Source organism: Corapipo altera, unplaced genomic scaffold (genome assembly GCF_003945725.1).
Source record: "Corapipo altera isolate COAL_440 unplaced genomic scaffold, ASM394572v1 301, whole genome shotgun sequence".
NCBI classification, from domain to species: Eukaryota; Metazoa; Chordata; class Aves; order Passeriformes; family Pipridae; genus Corapipo; species Corapipo altera.
This window is the reverse complement of record NW_020884926.1, coordinates 378,190-402,384: the sequence shown is the minus strand read 5'-3', so window position 1 is coordinate 402,384 and position 24,195 is coordinate 378,190. Positions and strand designations below refer to the sequence as shown.

Genomic DNA, 24,195 nt, shown 5'->3' with positions numbered 1-24,195 from the left:
CTGTCCCTCAGCTCCCAGATGGCAGCTCTGCCCCCCCCCCCCCCCCCCCCCCCCCCCCCCCCCCCACGGACACAGCGCTTCCCGTCCTCCTGCAGCTGGAAGTTGTGGCGGCACTGGCAGCGGTGCTGTGCCAGCGTCACCTGCACGCAGTCGTGCTCACAGCCACCGTTGTTCAGGGCACACGAGTTCACGGCTGCGGGGCAGAGGGACACAACGTTTGTCACAAAGAGAGCAGCACCCGGATGAGCCTCCTGCGCAGGACCAGGGCAAACTGCACACTGTGAGGATGCAGAGAATTTAAAACTGGGGCACATTCAGCCTGTGCTCAAGCTACAAGTTCATGGCCAGCCTCACGAAGAAGAAGTGGGAGGTGTTGCTGCAAAACCTGTGGGCAGCACAGCAGAGGCCACTCACCCCTGTGCCAGAGAGACCCTCAGGATGGGGACCCTGTCCTTTCAAGGTAAGATCAGCTCAACAGTGCTGGGTAGGAACTTCAAATAATTCTTTTCCACCATAAGAGGTCCCATTGCTCTCCTGGAAGGTGAGACCAGGACACAGGGGTCTGGTCTAGGTCCTGTGCAGCATTACCTGGCAGGGAAGCCAGGACCCAGCACATTTCCTGCCAGGCACCCACCCTCTCCAAAGGGCCCCGTGTCAGCGAGCAGGCTTCTCACGTCAGCATGTTATTGCTGGAATTCCCATCACTCTGTTCCAAGGCAGTCACTGCAGGTGCAGTGCCACAGCCAGTTCAAGTCATTACTGCCCAGGGAGCTGTGCTCAGGCATATTCAGGTTTTCCTGTGATAAAATTATATGGAAAACTGAGTTTCTGGCTCTGTGATGAGCAGAAGTCCTGTAACAACCCTCAGCTCGGGGCTCTGACCAGGACGTTCTGTGTGAAACCTGGGACACGTGGGCTTGGCCAGCAGCATCACCCAGCCAGAGCACCCAGACATACACCAGCCAGAGCTCTGGTTTCATCCCAAGTGCAGGCAGGACTGGGAATTGAGCTTCCCAACTGGTGTTCCTGGCCGTGCCACGGTGTTTCTGTGTGGCCTTGCGCAAGGAGCCCAGAGGATTTCAAGCAGTCAGAAAACAGAAGGTTTTGCCTGGGCTACAGCACAAAACAGACCTCATGACCCAACACGTGGACTCCTTACAAGCCTGCTATCATTAATCAGGCCTGGAAACAGCCTTCTCCTCCCCCTCCCTGTTCCTGTAGTCTGGGATGTCTCTGCAGGATAAGCAGAGGAGCAGGATGTTTAACTGGGATGGGTGCACCTTTCAGTGAGCCAGTGGGCTGAGCCTGCCTGCTTGTTTTACTGCAGCAGGATCCATGGACTGCCAGATGAGCCATCGTGGGGTAATTACACACCTCCAGAGTGACGAAAGTCTCCTCTTGGACCACTGACTGTCTCCTGAGTTAGTCCAGCTATTCCTTATCCACTGAGCATCTCAGCGACAGCTCCAAAGAGAAGTGCCCCTTGTGGGAATTGGGAAATTGGCCTTTAAAGTCTGTTCTGTCTCTTAGGAGCCACCAGTCTGTCACAACATGCTGCCCACCACAGCTGGGCGAGTGGGACGGGCTAAACCCAGCCCTGGTCTGGGATGGAAATCCAGCCCCGGTTTCCATCGGCAGAACAGTACAATGAGTTGTGGGCTCACACATTTCTAACCTATTTTTTAAACTCCAGTATAAACTAACGTGCTGGCTCTGAGGAATCTTATGAGAAAGCTAAAAATATCTCTAATGAAAACCATCTTTCCCAGGCTGATCCTTCAGGTGCTCACGGTGCCCTCAGCAGCCTCCACAACTTTGGAAGCAGGAGAGCCTGGAAAGCAGCTGCCAGAAAAAGTCTCTGCTTGTAAAGCACCTCTGATTCCCAAGGCAAGTTGGGTCCATGCTCTTGTACATTAGTGAAAACAAATATTTGGTTCAGGAGGAAAATAAAGGGCAAAAACATCTATTTTTTTTTTCTGCACACAGTTCCCCTGTAAGAAATTACTCCTTAACTTGGAGCTGCAGAGCGCTTTCATTTCAAACATTATAAAACCCCAAATTCCCATTTTATGCTTCTGATTAACTAAACAACATTTGGGGGAATAAAAGCAACTTCACAGGGTCAAGGTTTTGCCATACACAACCTATGGCTGCAGCAAGAACTCGGGGTTTCTGTCAGCTGTGCTGACATTGTTTCCCTTAGTCCATTTGGAAGGAAACAACAGAAACACTGGATATTCCTGAAAAGTTCTGGGTCAGAGTTACACTACTCAAGCTCTAGCAGAGATGGGTGGTCATTTAAAAATATTCCAATATATTAAAGTGTTTAATAACATATATTCAAAAATAGCCATAAATAATGTGCTTGTTAGAGTGCCTTTTTAAAAAAAAAAGAAGTAAAACAACGCTGATGCCTGCCAAAACATTCCTTCATCTGGGAAAAGCACTGGGCCAACGTAGAACAAGCCAATGCATCATACATCTAAAATAACCTCCCAGGATGCAGTTATTCAGATGAATTTGAAGTCTAAATAACAGCCTCTAAAACACAACTTTTCTGAGTGGAAAAAACTAAAGTCTGGGTTCTTCTTCCACACAAGATTTCAGCAGAGAGAACCACTGTAAGGCTGGAGAGCTTCGTGCAGATTGCTGAGAGAACATAAAAGGTGAAGCAGTGAGAGTACAGGAGTCTTGCAGAGTGTTTTCCTCACTCCTGTGTTTCTTTCTGTGTCACCTCTTTGCTGACAGACCTACTCCTAAAGAGGAACAAACCCCTCGAGCCTCCCCTGGAGGGCAAAGGGGCAGGTGCTGCCCCAGCCATAGTGGGGCCACTCCAGACCACTGGGAAAATGGGAACCAGAAGTTTTCCTCTGTCAAGAGACAGTTGGCACCGCTGGCTCTACGTGAGCCATACAGAGCCAGTGGCACGGGCACGATGTGCAGCCAAGCCACGAGTCCTGTGCTGTCACACTGAGCCACCGTGGTGACACTGATGGGCAGGGGGCTCCTGCACCACCCCAGTTGTGCTGAGATGTGAACTCATTCAATAAGAGGCAGAAATAGTAAGACAAAACAACTAAAATAAGTTAAAATTGGTTTGGGTGTCTTTCCATCAAAGCTAGGGCCTTTAATTCTGGGTCTCCTTAGCTGGCTCCTCAGAGTCACAGCCAGCAGACCTTGCTGCTGGCCTTGTTTTAATTACTGCTCGGGTTTTTTTCTGTTTACAGAACCACTCTAAAAATATTTCCATTCCCAGATGCTTTGCTGAGCTTAACGTTTCTGTGACTGTGCTGCCAAATCCAGTGTCATCTTGTACATCGCACACATTTTTGTAATTACAGCTCAGACAGATTTTCCACAGATGATATTTCAGCGTCTGCGAGAGGGACACTCCTTCCATCTCCTCTGTCTGAGGGGAGTGCAGTGCTGCTGAAAGATGCTGCTCTGGGATTCTGACCCTCTCAGGCCTGGGAAATGGATAAAGAGGGATGAAAAGAACATTGTTTCTTCTGACTGCACGTGGGAAGTGGGTCTGTGCAGTAGCCGTCTAACACAGGAGCTGATTTAACACCTGATCTCTGCACCCTCCAGCTGCCCTTCTGACTTCTCCTCTCTCCCATCTGTACCCCCTTTCCTTCAGATCCAAGTGATTTGCCACCAGAAGCAGTGAGTTGATACCCCAAGAATAACTGCAGGCAGCTGTAACTAGAACTGAGCAGGATGTTCCCTTTTGCAGCATCACACAAACCCATCAATTCCAAGAAATGGCTGAAAAATGTGTGACTGGGCAAAGAAAAGGTCAAATTCTCTAAAATGTGGAAGTTGTCTGCAAAATGAAAAGCCCCACCAAGCACACATGGACACTGACCCTCTGCACACACGGTTCAAGCCCACACAAACCTCCTGGCACAGTCCTTCTGTTCATTGCATCGCTGCCGCATTTGAGATTTCTTCATTTGAAGTTCTCCTAATATAAATACGGATCCATCATGTAATCCCAAACTGATTTATCCTAACCTCAGACAACTTCCAGAAAGATGTTGTGTGTTAATACAGACCATCTCTCTGCTCCACAGGCCAACAAAAGCAATTGGCTCCCACTGAATCCCTCGCCTTGGCCTGGCCTGCATCCCTGCGCTGAAACGCTGGAGGAGGACCCGGAGATGTGCTCCCTGCCTCCTGCCCATGTGGTTCTGATAAACACAGAGGTAATTCCAGGACGTGCAAGGCCCCTTTTTGTTCTGTTTCACTTTCAATAGAAGCGGCTGCTCCTCTCCTCCCTCCCTCAGCAGTGCCTTGCTGTATCTGAACCACAAAGACGCAACGAAGGAATCCTGCCCAGCGGAGCACCCGGAGCACCGGCAGTGATGGAGAGATGGTGTGAGAACTGAGCCACACACAGGTTCTAAGGTGGTTTTAAGCTGGTTTTGTGCTCTCCTGAGTCACAAGCCCAGGTACCAGCTAGCCCTGGAAAGCTGCCTTGTCCACGCCAGCACATTTTGGGGGAATTCTGGAGCGTCCTGCTCCAGGCAGTGCCGCCGATTCATCATCGGAGCCTGTGTGGGTTTTGTGGGGATCAGAAAACATTTAAAAAATTAGATCCATGCTTTGATGGACCTTAACTAGAAAAAATCACTGCAAAAGGCTCTTTCTGTCTCTAAAACTTCTTGCTGGGGCTGCCAGCAGCTTCCTACAGCCCAGATCCATGCTTGTCCCAGCATGGAGCTGGGAGCTTCCTGCAGCCTCTGAAGGCAGGGAGCTCCAGAGAAGAGGGGGATGGATGGATGGATGGATGGATGGATGGATGGATGGATGGATGGATGGATGGATGAAGAAGGCTCGCTGTCTCCAGTTCCCTTCATTCCTGGCCTATTCCTTGTATTTAGTGGCAATATTTTGTGTTTTAGCAGCACCTCGCCAGAAAATGAGAGAATATCATCCCAAACTGCAGAGAAACACCACTTGGATCAGTTATCCCTAATCCCTCCCAACAAACCATGTCACAAGGCAACCTGACAACTGTGGGTAGAATAGGGCAGCCACAAACACCAACAGAGGAGTCACTTCTGAGCCTCTGTTCTGTTCTGAGCTTTAACCACTCTGCACAATTGGCTTAATGGATCAATACAGAGCTATAGGAAGGTGTGATTTATATACACATGTACAGACACAAATGTGTAAAGAACAAAAGACACCAGTCCTGAAAGGAGAGAGCCAGAGTTTTGGTCCTGCTCTGTTGTTATTTCAGAAACACCACTGGACAACTATGCAGTGAGAGGCTTTTACTTGCCCTGTCTGGTCTGCTTCTACTTTCCCACATTTTCTTGATCACAGAGGCACCACCAAACTCGACACAGATCCTGCCAGCCCTGCTCCTCAGAGCTTCAGGAACTGCCCCACATACTCCTGTGGATCAGGTTTCATGAACAGAGACCCCCACTTTTGGCAGATGAATCCCAACACTGCACATTATGGCAAATACTTGCTCACAAGTTTAATGCAAAGCAGGTTTGCAGTGCTGGGTGCAGGCAGCAGGAGCAGGGCAGCCCTGCCTGCCTGGATCCCACGGGAATGCTCTGCCTGGTACAGCCACCCCAGCAGGTAAACCTGGGGAGCGAAAGAAAAGGATGGAAATTCCTTTTAAAGAAGAGATTCCTCCCTGTGGTGATCCATTTTATCCTTTCCTCGAAAACTGCTGCACCTTCTGGAGCTGGCGCTGCCGAGAACTCCTGATTTCAGTTTGTCCCATGTTTTATTCCACGGGGCGGAGGTGGCAGAATCTCTGCACACCACAAGAAAGGGAGCTGCATATTCCAGAGGCAATTAGGAGATGACAGACCACAGCACACTTACATGTGAACGGCAGCAGCCCGTCACCACCGACACGAGTGCTCGAGTTCAGGGCTAGAGCAGAGGGCTGGGATGGTTGGCATTGTCCTTTACTTGTGATCCTTCTGCTTCTGGATTTTTCCAGCAAAATATGGGGCACTTGGGGAACCAGCACCTTCAGTCTCACTGCGCTTGTTTGGGTATCATCATGTAGTGGAGGCAGCTGTGGCCAGATGTGCAGCTGTGGCCAGATGTGCAGCTGTGCAGCGCTGGGCACAGTGGGTTCAGCTTCCCTGGATGGTTTTTTCCTGCTCACATCACCATTCCCAACTGGAACACTCAGGCTTGCACAGTAAACTCCGGAGAGTGACCATGCTCTGAGAAAATCCAGCAAACGGCCCCTGCAATGCCACTGCCCAGGAATTCTTTCCACTTGTATGAAAATATCCCTCAAATCACAGAAAAATGTGTCAAATAAAGCTGTGAGGGAGAAGTGGTTTAATTAAAGCAGCAGCAGATGCTGGAGGCAGACTCTGAGTTCCAGTCGGTTCCACTCTGAGCCTCCAGTTTGGGGCAGGCAAACAAAAATATTTCAAGAAATTGGCCCAAACCTGATGCCTGGACGGGAGTGGTTGGACATGCACCATCCAGGTAGATGAATGCCCAGCATCCCAGGGAAGAGGTTTTGGGATTATTATGGCCACAGTTGCACACACAGCCACACTTACTGTCACTTGTCTGTCACACCTGGTGCCCACGGTGTGGGCTGGGGAAATAGTTGAGGTCAAAATGAAGCCTGACTTGAACCTCCTCATAATCTAGTTTATGTATCTGCTCTGAAAATTCCATATCTGACAAATCCAGAACCAAAAGCAGAAGCACCAAAGCACTGGAAGTCACTTCTCCTGAACCAGAATAAACCCAGGAGCTGCAGAGCAGCCACAGCTGTACGTGACCACCTGGAAGAACAGCAAATGTTCTGAACCCACTGACAGAAAAGTGCTGGAGAAGACAACCAGGACACAAAGGAACATCCACCAGCATCATGCCATGGTCCCTGCACAGAGGGCAGGGAGGAGTGAGGAAGCCAAGGTAAGTGTTTTCTGTACTCTGCCATGGATTTACTGGTAGGAAAAGCGCTACAAGGGTTGGAGGTGCCCAAGCAGTGCCCAGGCAGTGCCCAGGCAGTGCCCAGGTAGGGCCTTACCGATGCAGGTCCTGCCGTCCGTGTGCAGGCGGGAGCCCGGCCGGCACTCGCAGTAGTAGGAGCCCAGGGTGTTCACACACCTCTGCTGGCAGCCCCCGTTGTGGACCTGGCACTCATCCACATCTGCAAAAAAGAGAGGGGGACAAACTCAGAGGGGTGGGCAAAAGGAGGGTCTGGGGCAGCATTATTGATCCTCTGCTGCCTGACTCCAGACCTGGGGAACAAATGCAGACATTGGCCATTTCCTTATGTTCCATCAGCCAAGCTGTTCACAGAATTTCAGGGACAAGCCCCCAGTTGGTGAACAGCAACCAAACAAAAAAGCATCTTATTTGTCAGTCAGCATAAACCTTCCCCATCTGGTCACCTCACAATGGTCACCTTTCCCATTCGCTCCAAGATGATGGATTAATTCATATTTTACACTTTTTTGCTTTGGGTCTATTCGTGTTCCTCTGCACTTTCTGCACCTTCAGCCCCCCCAGCCACCTCCAGCTGGTGCTGTGAGGGGGCCACACCAGCAGCAGGACGATCCAGAGCCGAGCTGAGCGATCCTGCCATCCCAGCCACACTGTTACTAACGAGATAAAGAAACATTTCCTGAGTGAATCACGGCAGGGCGTGGACCCGGCCCTGTCCTTGCACGCCAGAGGTGCAGGAACCTGCCCAGCACCGCAGCCCCCAGCAGCACCCGGAGCCCAGACTGCTCCAGGAACGAGCTCTGGCTCACCTACAACTCCCCCCAGGGAGCCAAAGGGCACCAAAAACCACGGGGAAAGGAGAAACACAGCCTTGACTGAGCCCAGGGCTGTAATTTTACATAAATCAGATTAATTGCCAAGAAAATCAGCAAGCAGCAAGGAAAGGTCTGGTCAGGGCTGGGACGGGAAGCGAAGTGCGAGAGGTGACGCCTGTGTGTGCCCTGGTGTTCCTGAGCTGCACAGTAACAACACAAAATTACTGTTTCCTCAGAACATTTCTCATTGCAAGGCTTCTTGCTGCTTAAAACTTTAAAACCTAAGGCTCAGAGCTCATGCAAACCCTCTGCCCTTCCTGTCCCAGTGACTCCCAGTGAAGTCTCAATGCCCTCTGCCCCGGCCATGCCAGGCTCCTCCTGGGAGCTCCCACTGCAGCTGTGGTCTCCATTAACCCAGAAAAAAAGGCTGATTTCTGTAATGCCAGCCCTTTGCTTAATTCAGTGGACTGAGCCTTTTAGAAGGTTCTGGTATTTTCTTCCTGTTTTTTCCAAGGCACTTGACTTTGAAAGAAAGGAAAATGAATAGATTTTTGAGGTGAAACATAAGCATTGAGTGATGCTCTCTGAAGAGTGAGCCAAAGCCAGAGTGGCTTTTTAGGGGGAAAAATGCTGTGGTGTGAGTCTCAGATGCCAGGCAAAGCAACCTAATCCCGATTAAACAATTTTCCTCTGCAAAGGCTTTAAACACTTGGGATGCTGCAGAGCCCTAGAGCCCCTGAGGCACTCGCTGCTCATCTCCATGGGCAGGATTAGCTATTAATACACAGAACTGGTTCTGTTTGGCTCAAGAACAGGAAAACTGGGGTTTGGGAAGGTTTTATATAGCCTAGTAAAGTTTTCTGACTGAATTTAAATGACTATTCCACTGCTTCCCTTCAACTCTAATCTGAAACTGTAGAGAATTTACCGTCCAAGAAAGTTAGTGATGTGTTGAATAAACTTCTTACTTTCACCCCATTACTCACACTCAGTAATTTTACATCTCTTCTCTCAACGTCTCCTCTTCCCCCTTTGTACTTTTCACCCTCTAAATCTCTGTGATTCCAAAGCCTGTCCCCACCCCAATCCCCTCTGCCTCATCCCCTCTTGGCTTGGGAGAGAGTGGTCAGTCCTTCCTCACACTGTGGTCGTAGAACCACCCATCACCCTCACTGCCACGTGCTCCCACATAACCCAGCACGTCCCATTGGCCCTCCTGGAGCCTCACTTATCTCCTCTGCAGTGCCAGAGAGATTTTGAGACATACCCTGCATGATGGTGTGACCAAAATAACACTGTCCCCGGGGACAGGGAGGGGGTAGACCCACCGGTCACCCCCAGCAGTGGCAGCTCCTCCAGCCTGCCCCGGCGTGCCCAAGGCTTGCCAGTGAGTGAGTCACCCAGGAACAGGGACGGGAAAGCAGCAGGAGCTGCTCCCAGGGCCAGGAGGAGCACGGTTGTGAGGGGTCACGTTGCCCTTGGTGCACATCTTGGCAGCAGCACGACCCGAATCCCTCCGTGACACTCCGTGAGCTGCGGTTTGGGGCACGGCGGGGTTATTTTCCTACTGGAGAGCTGACAAAATCTGGTTGAAATTAATATACCAAAGGAAGCAAATGAGAAGCATACAGGCTTCTCTTCAGCTGACTCTGAGCAAGCCAGAGCCGTGCCAGGACGGAGTGTGCCAAGCCCATGGCCTGCCTGCTCTGCCGTGCCAGCACGGACACGGCAGTGGGGACTGCCCAGAGCCCACGGGGGCAGGAACCCCACGCAGCAAGAGATGGGGAGTGGGGCTTGGATCACATCCCTGCTGTGTAAGGAAACTGGAGTTCATGTCCTCATCTGCAAGGACACGGGGATCAGCAAAGAACCAGCCAATGCTCTCGTCAGCCTCTTCCCTGAGCAGGAACAATCCATCAGGCCCCAGACACCGGTTACGTGGGCTGACACGGGTACTGCTGCCATCAAACACAGGGGAGAGGGACACAAGAGCAAAAGAAAGGAGACAGTGCAAGGAGATGGCTTTGGCTGAGTGCACTCCCTGACCATGCTCAGGTCCCTCCAGCAGGAATACTGATCTGTCTCCAACCACAGCTCCCTGTCAGGGGAAAGAAAGTGGCAGCAGCAGGTCTGCAAAGAATTAAGTATCTGGTATGGAGGCAGTTTATCTCCTCTGAAGGCTGAGGAGGAGGCGATGGATCCCAGCTGGAAGCACGGGGAGCACACACACTGCCGAGGTTCCCTGTGTCTGGCAGAGCAGCAGTGCCAGGCTCTGATCCCTGCAGCAATTAGCCCGGATTACAGAGCAGGGCTGCGGGGAAAAGGTTAATTAAAATCCATCGAGATGAGTATGTGTGGGATCCGGTGACTTTATCTTTCTAGTACCAGTTTGTTGAAGCTAACTCAGCAATTTTAAGAAGTAGAGACTGGAAGGAGAGGACCCAACAGCAGCACACTGGCTGCCAGCTCCCAGACAGGGGGGCACAGCATCACTGCTGCCATCCTGCAGCATGGACATGATTAGGAACCCAAGGCATTAGAAAGAAAAACCCCTCTGCAGTATTTTGGCACTTGCACATATTGCACAGTCCCTACCATGAATAACCTGGAGATTTTGTGTGCCCTCCTATTTCACATTCCCTGTGTGCAGACAGGACTCAGAAATGGCAAACACCAACAATGCAAGGATGCCACAGGAGAGGATGATGCCTCAGGTCCCCTCAGCTACCCTGAAAGCCTTTCCCTCCTCTAGGCTGAGGAAGGAGGGTACCAGCCTCAGGTTGGTCTCAGCTGGGCATGTGAGTGACTCAGGGAGGGCAGAAGGAAGGCCAGTTGGGGCAGTCAGAACACCTCCACACCCTCAGCTTTCATCTTGTCCTAAACTAGGAATTTGGAAAAGCCTGAAGGCTCTTAAAGAGCTCCACAGAATTGCTGGAACTGGCATTCCTTCTGCTGCAGCTTCTCCTAGACAGGTGGGAGGTGCCCATAGCTTCCCCAGGCTACCTGTGCCATCCACAGGAGCAGATTCCAAAGGCACTTCAGGAACGGAAGCATCGGCTTTGCAATAATCCAGTGAAGTGAAAATGCATCAGGGAGCTGGTTTGCCTCAGTCCTTGGCATTGTCCTCAGCTCACCTTTCCCTGCCCCCGAGCACTGTGGCTGGGAGAGTCACTCAGCTCCCACTCGTGCTCCCACCTCTGTCTCGGGGTGGGTTTTAATTAGGGCATTACTCAGCACAGAGCAGAGGTGCACGTAACAACAAGCAGGCAGCCTGCTCTGGACTTGCTGCTGCTCTCACCCACTCCAGCCTTCTCTCAGCACTCTGTTTTACCCTGTTCCCTGTGCAGGCTGCCTCTCTGCCTGGAAGATGCCCCTGTGCAGAGGCACAGCGGGTTGGTCCCTGTGCTGCACTGTGGGAGCCAACGGCACGGAGTGAACACCAACACACGCCTGGGAACGGTACCCACGGGTGGAAATGCAGGTCACTATGGAAGGAGCTAATGGAAACAGTGTGATCAAACACCAGCCACCAGCTCTGCTGTTTCCTGGCTGGGTTAGAGGCTCAGAGAGGCAATATCACTGCACCAGGTCTACATCACTGGGATGATTGATTGCAAGTCCCATCGGAGCACAAAGCTCCTCCTGTAAGGGCAGCTGTGTAAGGACACAACACCCAGCACTGCCATCAGCCATTGCACCAACACCAGGACCCAACAGAGCCCTGTTTGTACACACAAGGCATGTTAAGGCACTCGAGACCTCAATGAAACCTCCACTGTTACTACACAAACCCCCTCTTCACTCTCCCGTCACACAACAAAGCCGCCGGCAAGGCGCACACAGCAGAGCCTTGTGCCCTGGCAGCTGCTTCGTGAGGGGACACGGCTGTGGGGATGTCTGTGCTGTCTGGGTGGGCAGATGGGAACACTCTGCAAGGAGACCAGCACACAGACCCTAAAAATCACACCAAGAAAACATCTGGAACCCTAAAAATCACACCAAGACAATGTCTCCTCCTACCTGTCAAAGAGAAGCTCAAGCAGCAAAGAAAAAATTAACCAAACCCACAGTGATACCAGTTTAGGATGAGCCACGAGGTGGATGAACACCAGGAAATTCCCTCAGCCATGCAGCCTCAGGGGCACCACACAACAAGGCAGGATAAAACCACGACCATGCACAGAGATACCTGTCCGCAGAGATAAGCAGAATTGGGATCCAGTGAATTCTGCATTAGAGAAGGGAAGGCTGGAGGTTTATATTCCAGGCACAAAGCTGGATCTCGGGAGCTTATCTTGGAGAATTACAATGAGCCAATACAGTTGGATGGAGACAGCAAACACAATCTGTGTTTGAGACAAACATCTGATCTATAAATAACAAAGCAGCAACTCGCCCTGTTTCCAAAGGTCTGGCACATCTCACATCTATCCTGATATCACTCCATAACCGACCGCTTGGGGCATTTATTTATTAGCATTATCTCACCATGAGATAATGCATTCCTTGATGTCTACATTACGCCCAAGCATCCCAAGTCTTTAGTGACCTCCACAGATCCTCCAGTATTTCCTAAATCTTCACAAACCTTTCCTGCCATGAAAGCAGCCAAGAGCACACAGGGGAGGAAACAGGGTGTGTGCACTCACAGAACTCACCCTGTGCTGTGTCCCCATCTACCATCTCATGGAAGCCAGTGCACCCACACGTGCAACAGGAGCACCCAGGGCTCCATCCCCTCCACCTGCTCCATGGGAAGCTCTGCCTGGCCAAGTGCTTCCCACGCTGCAGCAGGCTGGGAATTGCTTCTGACAGACACTGCTCAGTCTGCAGAGGCACGATCCCTGAGACATGGCTGCATCCCCAGCTGTGCCCACACACTGCCCAGCTCCTGCTTCTGGTCAGTGCTGCCCGAGGATTCCCCCTGCACAAGGGCCAACGCCGAGGAACAGTGAGTCTGTCCTGTGTGAGACTCCACTGTGCAACACTCACACAGCCCAGACAAACCCACAGCCTCACAGACAGAGAAAGGCAGAACTTTTTCATGATAAAACAGCATCAAATTTCACTTTTTGCCCTGGACCGGGGTGAGATCCTTTGGAACCGAGGAAAAAGCTAATCTACACACCCTAGCAAAATGCATTCATTTGTTTTTTCAAGGAATGTGGCACAGGAGTTATCGTTAACCCAACTGTACAGTAACTGATGGGAAGAAACTTCTGTTTCTCTCCCCCTCTGCCAGAAGTGACTTTTCAGGGTAAGAAATGCCCTGAATAATAATAATAATAATAATAATAATAATAATAATAATAATAATAATAATTACAATAACGCAAAGCAACAGCACAAGCACAGGCAGATGCACAGCCAGGTCACCAGTCTGTCACCTGGGTGGCCACCAGCCTGGGATCCCCACTCGACAACTGAGGGGTGTGGGGACAAACCCCTCGGGGAAGACCCCTGCCCGGCCACACAGAATCCGAGAAGAGTTCGGGTCTGAAAGGATCTCTCCAGGCCACCCGGTCCCGCACGTACCTGGCCGCAGGTCGGGGTACCCCGCTCGCCCCAGGTAGCAGGGGTAGCAGCTCCTCCACAGGTAGCGGTAGTGCTCGCCGGCAGAGCCCGGGATGCCGCCCAGGCAGCCCAGGCACCAGAGCAGCGCCCAGGGCCGGCCCATGACCGCGGCACGGAGCGGGGATGGAGCGGGGATGGAGCCACAGGGAGAGGGGAGGGAACGGGGATGGAGCGGGGACAGGGAGAGGGGACAGAGTGAGGACGGAGCGGTTCGAAGAGGGGCCGCAGACGGGACGGAGCCGGCCCGCAGCGGGACGATGCGGGCGGGGATGCGCGGGGCGGCTCAGCCGGGGGAGCTCAGCCGGGGGAGCTCAGCCGGGGGGGCGGTCCCGCTCCGCCCCCGCAGGTACCGCCGGGCCCGGGAGCGCCCGCGATCCCCCCCTGCCCGCGGGGGGAGCGCTCGGGACGGGCGGGAGCTCCGGGCGGGGGGTTCTCCCCACCCCGCCCCCGGGCGCTGCCGGGCACAGCGGCGCAAAGCCCCGGGATGCCGTCGGGGGGCACGGCGGGACGGGCGGACAGACGGACAGACAGACAGACAGTGGAGCAACGTGACCCGGCCGGGGCGAAGGACCCACCGCGGCACCCCCGGCCCCGGGGCCAGAGCTCGGGCGGATGCTCCGCTGTGAAAGAAACCCGCGGATTTGCCCAAAACAGGGCTGAGGAGGGATGGAACGCGGGCACGGCGGGATGGAACACGGGCACGGCTGTCCAGGCTCTCCCAAGAGCCCCAGCGAGCCCACTTCCACCCGGGGCAGCGTGGGGACTCCAGGGTTACCCCAAACCGGGAGTTTTTCCCTAGGGATGTGCCCCGTTACCATCACACCTCCCTGAAACCCGCAGATAATGAAACAGCCCCGAACAGCAAATCTTCGCTGTGCTGTTCTTAAAATAAACCTTTGTCACCAAATTTAAACTGAAATGAGGAACAGCCACTGTGAGTGCTCCAAAGAAAACCATAATGCTCATAATATTCCTGTTTCCTGCAAGACCGAGCCTAGAATTTTATTTTACCTTTTTCATTAAACAAGAAGTAGGAATAGCTTATTGGATTTTCCAGAGGCAAGCTCAAAAGCCTCATTTAACATTCTGGAATGTTTTGAAACAATGTGCTTGCAGGGCTGAGCTGGGGGGAGCAGGCCCTGCTACTTTGGGACATGTTCACAGTATTACTTGGCCATAGTAAAATTCCAAATTAAAACTTGTGGTTTAGGCTGCAATGAATAGCATTCCACAAAAAATTTTGAAACAAGCTGAATCCAGGAAGAAAATAAGGATTTCATGCTATTGCTGCAGCAGTTTCCAAAGGAAGGTGGACTCCAGTCACGAGTCTCCTTTGCTCATCATTCCAAGCAAGAGCAGCTTCCTAATGTTTCAGGGACCACTGCTGCTCGTCTTAATATTCACACAAGGCAACAGCCCACATGCTTCTCATTAATATTTTGACTTTAACAAAAATATCTGACCCAAAAATTTGTCAGTTAAACGTGACCTCTCTGAAGGAGGCTGCAAACGTGTGGAAATGGTCTGGAGGAGTCAAGCCTGATGTGCCTCATCCCACCAGCTGCTCAACACAGGGCTGCACAGTGGGGCTGCCTGGGTGCCCAGGGAGATGCTCAGTGCTGGGGGAGTAAGGACACGGAGCACAGGAGGGGAAATGCCAGAGGGGTATCACTGGGAGGCACCAGAGGTTCTGCCTGTGCTCCCCATGTGCACAGACGTGCTGCCATCCTGCCAGGAGCCACTGCCAGATCCACCAAACACTTCACCCATCTCAAAATACCCCATGGCCAGACACCATGAATTGTCCCTGCTGGCCCAGAGCAGGTCCTGGGAATGCTGCCCCTGAGCCCTGACACTGCCACCACTGCCACCACTGCCATGGTGAGTGGTGACACATCTCCTGTGAACATCTCCAGCAGTGCTGACAGGCAGAAATCAATGTTGCCACAGAGCTACAAAAAATGGGTTAGACCAACTTCCTCAGTTCAGAAATGTTATTAAGACATCATCTACGTTAAATTATCCTTGCCTGGAATGCAGATGGATCACAGTGAGCCGCTCTCCAAGTGACTCCCCGACTCCTCAAGCACCCAGCAAAGGGACCTTTCCCCTGGTTCCACAGCCTGGGAATTCCTTCTGCCCAGGCACAGCCATTTCCCAAAAAAGGGCACTCCTCCTCACCCTGCACAAATGAATGCAACCCCTGTGACAAACTTGTTTAATGCCCTGTTTTCTTAGACTGCAAAATAAAAGACAACGGTGAGAGGCTCAGTCTTTTCCACACAGCTCAGAGGTGCAACACATGCATCAAAAGCACATCAGGCTTGAACAGAAACTGAGTCCTGCTTATGTCATAAGTTATGTTTGGCCAGGTTGGAGCCAGCTCGAGCTTCCTTGTCACCTAATTTACTTCAGCTGATTAAGTACTAAGAGTTGGTTTGAGTATGGCAACACATCCCAATCAGCTGCAGGTCCTTCCTTCTTCCTGGGGACTGAGCCAGGACAGCACCAACGTGCAGAGGGCTCCTTGAACAGGGACCAAGCTGGGCCACACCTCTGCCTCTCATGGAATTTCATTCAGACTCAGTTTCAGTGTTAATAAATTCTTCTAAGAACCCAAACAAATCAGAGCTGACAATGTGGTCCTTCACACCTGGAGACCAAGTTAAATCCTGGAGTTAATTCATCCCTGCACAGACACAGGTCAACAGAAGTACTGGAATCTTCACCCAAAAACAACCCAAACCCTGAACCACGTTTCTTCTGACATTTGAAGAAGTCTGCAGTTAAAAGGAAATGGCCAAAAGGACACTAGGAAAGCAGTCCAGAAACACACAGGAGGTGGATCATGGAAGGGGAATGGAAAGGAACAGGCTGAGGGACAGGGTTTGTGACTGGGGGCAGAGCACACACCATCCCCTCATGTGTGTGCACACAGCACATGGCACCAGCCTGACAGGGGTATGGGCAGCCCAGACCTTTTAGTCTTCCCAGCTGAAGAGTTTGGACTCCCTCTTCCTTCCAGACAGGAGTTGTCTTACTCCAAGTGAGCCATCAAGGCCTCCTTGACCCATTTCAAAGGGGATTTAAAGAGGGGAACACTCCCCTAGCAGAGTGTTTTCTATGGTGGCCCTGGCAGGGGTATGTACCACTTCCCTGAACTCCTCACCAACTGAAGGAATTAAATGACTGGAGACCCCTGCATTCTAAATTGGGTTTATTATGCACAATCCAGCTAAAATGGGAATTTTCATTTACTTTCAGAGCTAATGCCTGTATCCTACGAAAGCCACAAGAAGCACAAATATGCTTCTCTATGTCAAGTGGTGCTTAGAGGGATAAAATAAACAACAGCTTGTGAGAATTGTGGTTTAGGGGCTGGTTCATGACACTTTCTAAGAGCTCTGTCCACTGCATGGCTCCATCATACCTGTCACTGGAGCAGAGCCCTGGGCACAATGACACCTACAGATCTGAACTCCCCCAGGATCCCTGATGGGTACAGTGCTGACTGGCTCCTGCCCACTTAGCAGGGTCAGGAGTCCTCATGTGGCTGAGATGAAGATTTTTTCCTTCAAAAACTCTCCTACCTTAGAAGCAAACTCTGGCTCCTGGTACTTTCCTGCCTCTCCACACAAAGCTGGTGCTACTGCAGTGATTTGTTTAGCAAATACTTCAGAGAGGACTCTGAAAGGCTTAGCTTGATGTCACTCCAAGGCAGGAATCAAACCTCTAAACCCACGACTCCTCTTCCCAGGCCACCCTCGGGAGAGGTGAGAGGTCCAACCCCTCCTGGCCAGCTCAGGGCTCCAAATATCCGACCCCACGGTTTGCAGCCCAGTCAGCTTTATTCAGACTCCATCAGGACTCTGACCAAGAAAAGCTGAATATTTTGCAAACTGTAAACATCAGTCAGTGCCTTTTGTCTTCCCAAACTCCACCGTCTGCACAAACATGGATCCGATCCCGTCCGCTCCTGAAAACACGTGTCAGCATGTGGGCTGTTTGGGAAGGGCTTCTTACCTGATGTTTAACTAAACATTAATGTAAAACTGGTCAGTACAGCAGAGTCCACCCACTGTCTCAGTAGTAAGGCTGATGGAGAGCCATGGGGAGATAAAAACACCCTCTTCCCTGGGGGGGAGAGATTTACACTCAAGCAAAGAGGGGAGCACAGGAGTGAGGCAGCCCAGTTAATTTAGGGTTTAATCTTCCCTGTGTTCTTTTTTGGCATGATGAAACCTGCAGACAGGACAAAGCCATGTAGGATAAATGAGGGGCTCCAGAAGGACAGTGACACTCAGTGTCCCCACAGATCCCCAACACCGAGTCAGAGGCTACAAGGGAGAGACAGGGAGTAAACAGCTACAAATAATTCCAAGGATATATGCAAAGGGATTCACACTGTCTTCCCTAAAAATATATATATATTAAAAAAAAAAAGACTGGTTTTTTCCACCAAAATCCTGAACCTCTTAATCACCAGAGAAGCTAATCCGCATCAGGGGAATTCTGGGGAAACTGGAAATATTTTCACTTGGCTAAGATAAGGGCAGAGCTGTTTATTTCGCACATCTCTACAGTGGTACAGAGCCAGGAAATACTTTTCAGTTATTTTCAACAAAACAAGACAAATGTACCAAATTGGCAAGAAAGTGACATTTTTCTGAGGAATTCTTTAATGTCCGAACCGATATCCACAGAAACGACTCTTTCCCCATTCGTCAGCAATCTGTGTTAATTATCTGAATAGTTTTGGCCTTCTGCTAAGCAAACCAGGGCTGAAAATATGCAAGAACTCCACCACAAAGCCATGACCATCCAAAGCAACCCCCAGCGTGCCCTGAGCCGGCACTTTAATGTCACACCAGAGAATACGTGGGTTTGGGGTTCTGACCCGCAGGAGCCTGGTCAAGGTGCTTTCTCCAGTCTGCCACTGAATCCTGGAACTCTGATATGCTCAAAAAAAAAATTATATCTGGTTCTTGGCTCTGACAAGCAAAGAGATTTTTGCATCTTTCTGACTCTGGGCTGCCCCAAACCAGCAGCACTCCCAGAAATGGAAATGGGGGGGACGGGCTGGGGAACCCCCCGGCACAGGGACCAGCTGTGGGAGCCAAGGAGGCACAGAGGGCAGAGCTGGCACTGGGCACTGCTCACACAGCCCCACCCAGCAGCTCCAGTTACAAACAAACACTGTGGCTCCTTGGGTTTGGAAGCAGAGTTAAAGCAGAACAGGGAATGAGGACACGCAGACTCCAAGGGGAAATCTCACCTCTTCTGCACCAGTAAAACACACACCATGGCCACGGGTCCTGCCACCATCCTGCTCTGGCCCCTCACCACGGCCACCAGCCCTGCCTGTGTCTGAGGTGCTGCACAGGACCAAACCCAGCTGCTTTTCCTGCAGCTTATTTTCCCATTCTAAACTTTCAGTGCCAATAAAAAGAAACAACTTTAACAGGTACAAAATGATCCCCCTCCTTCCTTGCCCAAACACTCAAGGTACCACTACCCAAAAGGAGGAACTCACTCAGATAAGAACACACCATTATCCCAACTCACTGCCTCACTCTGTAATGACCATCCTGTTCATGGAAATGAGAAGACAAAATGTTTTTTAACATTATAAATCCATAGGTTTAGAAGTTTTACTGTCTTGTCTCAGAATTATTAGCCCTTTCCACTAAAATTCCTTCAAATAAAAACACACAAGTAACTTGAATAGCACAAATCCAGAGAAAACTAAATTAAAAGGTTGAAAAAATTAAAATAGTCACTTCATACACATTTTCTGCTAATTACTGTAACTCTAATGGAGAATAAAACATGTTCCCCTAAGGAACCCAGAGATCTCCCTTCCCCTCAGCAGGGTGTGGACCAGACCTTGAAGGCACAGGAGCACTTTTCTCAAATTACCTATTATTAGAGTGAATGACTAATCACTAGGTGAGAAGGGAGGAATCACCACCCTGTTACCGGATCACAGGCTCCCTCCTTCCCCTCCTCAGCAGCTCCCATGGATTTCACAACTCAGGAGCCAAAGGAGCCAAAACCTGTGCTTCTGCCCTACCCCTGAAGCATCCTCCATCCTCCCCAAAATATCCCTGGGAGCCCTTAACCAGCACTGGAGATGCTCCCCACCACCACACCACCATTAGGCCACCATTATCTTCAGTTACAGATCAAAAATCACCCCCAGATTAGGAAATGCCAAGTTGCAGTTGGACGTGTAGAATAGATGGAGCAGTTTCAAGAAGATTTATCACTTGTTGGCAAATTTTTGACATTTGGCACCAAGCAAGGCACTCAAAAAATGTATCTGCACTTAAGAAGTTACTTTTTTTGCTCTGTAAAGCAGCATTTCCTTCTTAAATGGGAGTAGAAAAATGGAGACAAATAGGGTTTGAAGGCATTTGGGCTGGATGGAAGAAGAATGAGCTGTAGCTGTGCCAGGACTGCGTGTTTCAGCCATACTGTGCTCTGTGTTTCCTTCTGCTACTGCAGATAAATCTTGGGTTTCCCTTGCTCACCCAGAGCTGCCAGGAGCCAATCCCATTCCCATCGCTCCCAGGCTCCAGCTCTGCTGCAGGCAGAACCCTCTGACAATCTGTGGGGATGGGACCAGTGACAGGGACAGGGATGGGGACGTGCACAGTCACCCAGGGAAAGGCTCTTGCAGAGCAATCCCTCACAGGGATGCTTTCATTCAGGCCCCAGATCACTCCTGTGATAACAGGAATAAAAGGTGTCTGTGGGCAGCACACAAACCTGTCAAGTCATGAAGAATTAAATGCATTTCCAGCCAAGAGCAGAGCTGGAGAAGGACAGCAATCAAAACAAGGCTGATGTGATCAAAGAGCCCCACGTTTAATTCCCTCACCCTCCTCTAATTCGCTCCTGTCTGGGCTCGGAGCGCCCTGACTGCTCACAAACACCAGACTGTGCAAGTTTTGGTTTACTTTGCAGAAACCCTGAGACCTGCTGGAGCTTAACAAAATCCCCAAGGGTTTATATTTGCTTAATCCTCCCGCTGCAGCAACCTGACAGCATTTGGAGACATGGCTCACTCTGAGGGCTCCGGGCAGGACAGGGTCCAGCAGTGAGCCCAAGCAGAGCTGCCTGGCCCTCCCTCACCTGCTCTCCAGCAGCAGCTTTGCACACCACGAGTCTTGAAAGTATGGATGCCATAAACCCATAAATTCTAATTAGATTTTCACATACTGTAAGTGCCTAAATGCAGTATCTGTTTGAGGAGCAGTGTGTGGAGACAGCTGAAGCCCAGCATATTTGAAGGTTACTATTATTACTATTATTATCATAATTATCATTATTATGTTTAACTTGTCCTTTTGTATAAAATTTCCTTTAATCTTTTAAACAGACCCAATCTCAGCAGGTTCTCCCTAAGCCCTGAGTTTCCCCAGCAGATACAGTGAGAGCTGCAGTTATTGTTACCTCCACATTTTGTCAAAATAAGCTCTGTGGTCGGGCTCTGCAAACACTCCTGCAGCTTCCTAGAGCTTGTATTTATCAAAGCATTATGAAACTTCCTTCCTCCATGACCAAAACTTACAATCCATAAATAAAAGGAGGAGAGTTCCTCATCCCCCAGCTCACCACAGGCTCCACATCCCTGCTGGCTGAGGGTGAGTGTTTTGCTGTGGTCAGTTTAGACCTTTTTGGCCACCCAGAGTTGTGAGAGCTTTGGACAAACTCTGTAATTCAAATCCAGCCTGAGAGACTGACCATGGCACAGGTTACTGGGATGCACGTGCTGTGTCCAGGTCACTCCTTCGTGATTTTCTTTAAAACTTGGTTTCAATTAATCTGTTTGTGAAATACCTGCATTTGCTTTTTATTTTTAAGGAAGAGTTAGGAACAGGAAAGAGAATATTGTCCTGAACTTTCAGCCATATAACACATTTTTCCAGATAACCTCTGCTCATTTAAAATCAAAAATTCTTCCTTGGAAGGATCCCAAACTGCTCCCTGAGCCTCACACCTGTGCAGGATTTGTTTCAAATATATTCTCAGTCCCCTGCTGAGTCCAAATCCCTCCCAGGATCAGGAAGGGCCGGGACTGACTCCCCTGGCCTGTGCATCATCATCCTTCTGGATGAACATCTGCATCAGCATCCTGTTCTTGTGCCCAGACAGGACAGACTGACAGAAATCTCTTTTTGGAGGAATTACAGGTAAGCCTGGCTGGATCTGAAGGGTCCAGAGCCCCTGAACCAAGGCTGAACTCCACAGTGGTGGTACCCCTCCTGCACCAATTTGGCTGCTGTGCTCCAGCATTCACAGAGTCACCCTGGTGTCCTCTGCTAGGAAAGGCTTGAAATAAAATCCTGGGAACCACAGGTATTCCTGTTCTTTACGGGAATTCCCAAGTCATTTTAAGGAAAACAGAATTCAAGCACATCTGGTGTTTTATTTATGGAGGTTACACACTCCCACATGAAAGCAACCATCCACTTTTAACCTGATAACAAAAACCCACTTTTCCCTCTGCCTTCGAGCTGAGACCATTAATATTCACAGCCTATTGTCGAGTGACTTTACAATTCCTGTAAAAAGGCTTGAAGGAAGCATAAATGCCAAGGGGCCCCGGGTTCACAGCATCTGGCTTTCCCTTGAACAACAGCTGCCCCTTCCCAGCCTTCCCAGAAAACACACGGTGAGGTGACAGTCACCTCCCAGCTCCAGAGCACACACCCTCCAAAGAACAGGAATGTCTGTGGTGATCCCCAAAGGGAAGAGCTCTCCAGAGCACACAAAGCATCTCAGCCCCCTGCACACTCCCTGGGCAAGAGGACCAGGGTCCAAACTTTGGTGCCAACGTGCCAACCCCATCCCCACCCCAGCACGGCCTCACCTTGGACACAGCCAGCAGGTTGGATCCCTTCCCATGGTTCAGGGAAAGCTGCCTCGCTGCTGGGACTCTTCCCTTTGCAAACAGCCCCAGCACCTTCTCCAGCTGCAAGATCCAAGTCCAGTCCTGGCTTCAGGAACATGAGTTGAGTGTCCGAGACTGAGTGCTCAAAACCAGGACTATTGTCCCAACAGAGATCACAGCCAGAGCCAGCAAAGGCTGGAGGCTGCCCCTCCAAATTCCAGATTAATTTCTTGAAAAAGGGTTGTTCTGAAATAAATAAAACCTGTGAAATCTGTTTTTCCAACAGAATCTCAGATTTGCAGTATTGCATACATACACATATATATAAGTCTTATCTGTAATGGTTTGGTTTTTTTTTTTCAAAAAGCCCTAAATAGTCTTTTAAAATGCTTTTTTTTTCTTGAGTTTTTTTTCTTTTTTTTTAGGGAAGTTACCTTTCAGAAGACAAAAAAGAAAGTTTCTGCATTTTGTTTGAACTAAAAAAAAAAAAAAGAAAAAAAAAAGGAAAAAAAAAAAGAAAAAACTGCTAAAGTTTATACAGGCTAAAAGTGGTTAAAACTGGAGTAAGATAATATTTCTCTAATGCTCAAGGGATAACCCTGCAGCTCTTCAATGGGAGACAGGCAGTGCAGTGCCAGGGATGGATCCCAGGCAGAGCAGAGCAGAGATGCTCTATCCCCTCCCTCTGGCCAAGAGGACACCTCACAGACTCCAGCTGCTGCACGCTCCCAGAGAGGAGCTGTGGGGAATTATTCCCTAAAAACAAGGCTGTTGGAGCAGCTCTTCCTGACATGAGCTGTACTGGGGAAAGGGCTGTGATGCCCTGGGGGTTGGAGCTGCTCCGTTGTGCAGCAGTTACAGCAACCCCTTCCCAAGCTCACCAGCATTACCCCGGGAATGAGCCCTCCTGGTAACCCAAAGCAAATAAGAGAACTTGCCTTATCCTGCACTAAAATGCAAGGAGTTAAGTGTAGGAGTGGCAGGACAGTGAGGGTCCTGCAGGGACTTCTGCCTGGCTGACTTTGGGATGAAAGAAGAGCCTGTCAGTTGTTCCTCTGAAAACGTGCCAAGAGGATGAGCTGGAGCTGGGCTGCACAATCCCCCCAGTGTTGGGGCTCTGCTGCTCCCTCACTCAGCCCAGCTGAAGTTTGCCAGCACACAGGGATTACACACAAAATCCAGGCTTGGTGGGGGTTTTGTTTCTTTGTTGTTTTTCCTTTTTGTGTCGTTTCCCCTTTCTCCAGCTCAGCACACTCTGGGATTTGGCACCTGGAGTGTTTCAGTCCCCTTTGTCTCCCATGGCACATCCAGGACATCTGCCAGCAGCGGTGGAAGAGACAAGTCCAAAATATAAAGGTATAAAAAATAAGTTGTGAAAAAGAGAAATTGTAAGGATATATTTTAGATTTTCCCATATTTCCAGAATTCCTGCCCATATTCTCCTCTTTACTCATCTAATACTCTATAAACTCTACGTCTTTCCCTGGATTATATCAAATGCTGAGACAACCTCAGCCTGGCTCCTCCTGACCTGCAATAACAGAGACATAATAAAACAGCCATGACAGACAGCACCTCCAGGAAACCTCTTTCTCTGGATATACAAAGAGCCTGTGCCTGCTGGGAGCTGTGTGGGCTGCAGGGAGCAGGTTACCTGTCCCAGCTCTGCAGTGCTCAGGTGTCGCTGACTCTGCCACAGGCATTGCTTCTCAGAGGCTTTTCTGTTCCCCTGTTATTTCTTCCATAATTTCCCATCCAAACTGACATCATCTCAGCTTTGGGTAATTTTTCAAACACTGCTGATGTGTCTGGTCCTTCCTAAGGACTTGAGTGCATGAGGCACTTCTGTGATGCTTGTTAGGACATGATGATGTAGGAAACACAGCAGCACATGTGGAAAGATCACACACACACACACACACACACACACACACACACACACACACACAC

At 50.3% G+C, this 24,195-nt stretch overlaps 1 protein-coding gene across 2 annotated transcripts in view; it reads right to left on the bottom strand.

Moving 5' to 3' along the window:
• The window catches only part of MEGF6 (multiple EGF like domains 6), a 72,253-nt gene that overhangs the window by 20,802 nt on the left and 27,256 nt on the right, over positions 1–24,195 (bottom strand). For both annotated transcript variants that reach the window (XM_027658049.1, XM_027658050.1), the window contains 2 exons: positions 7,037–7,159; positions 68–193 (listed from right to left, as the gene is read on the bottom strand). In XM_027658049.1, coding sequence (XP_027513850.1) covers positions 68–193; positions 7,037–7,159 — 249 coding nt within the window. The remainder of the gene's footprint in view (positions 1–67; positions 194–7,036; positions 7,160–24,195) is intronic.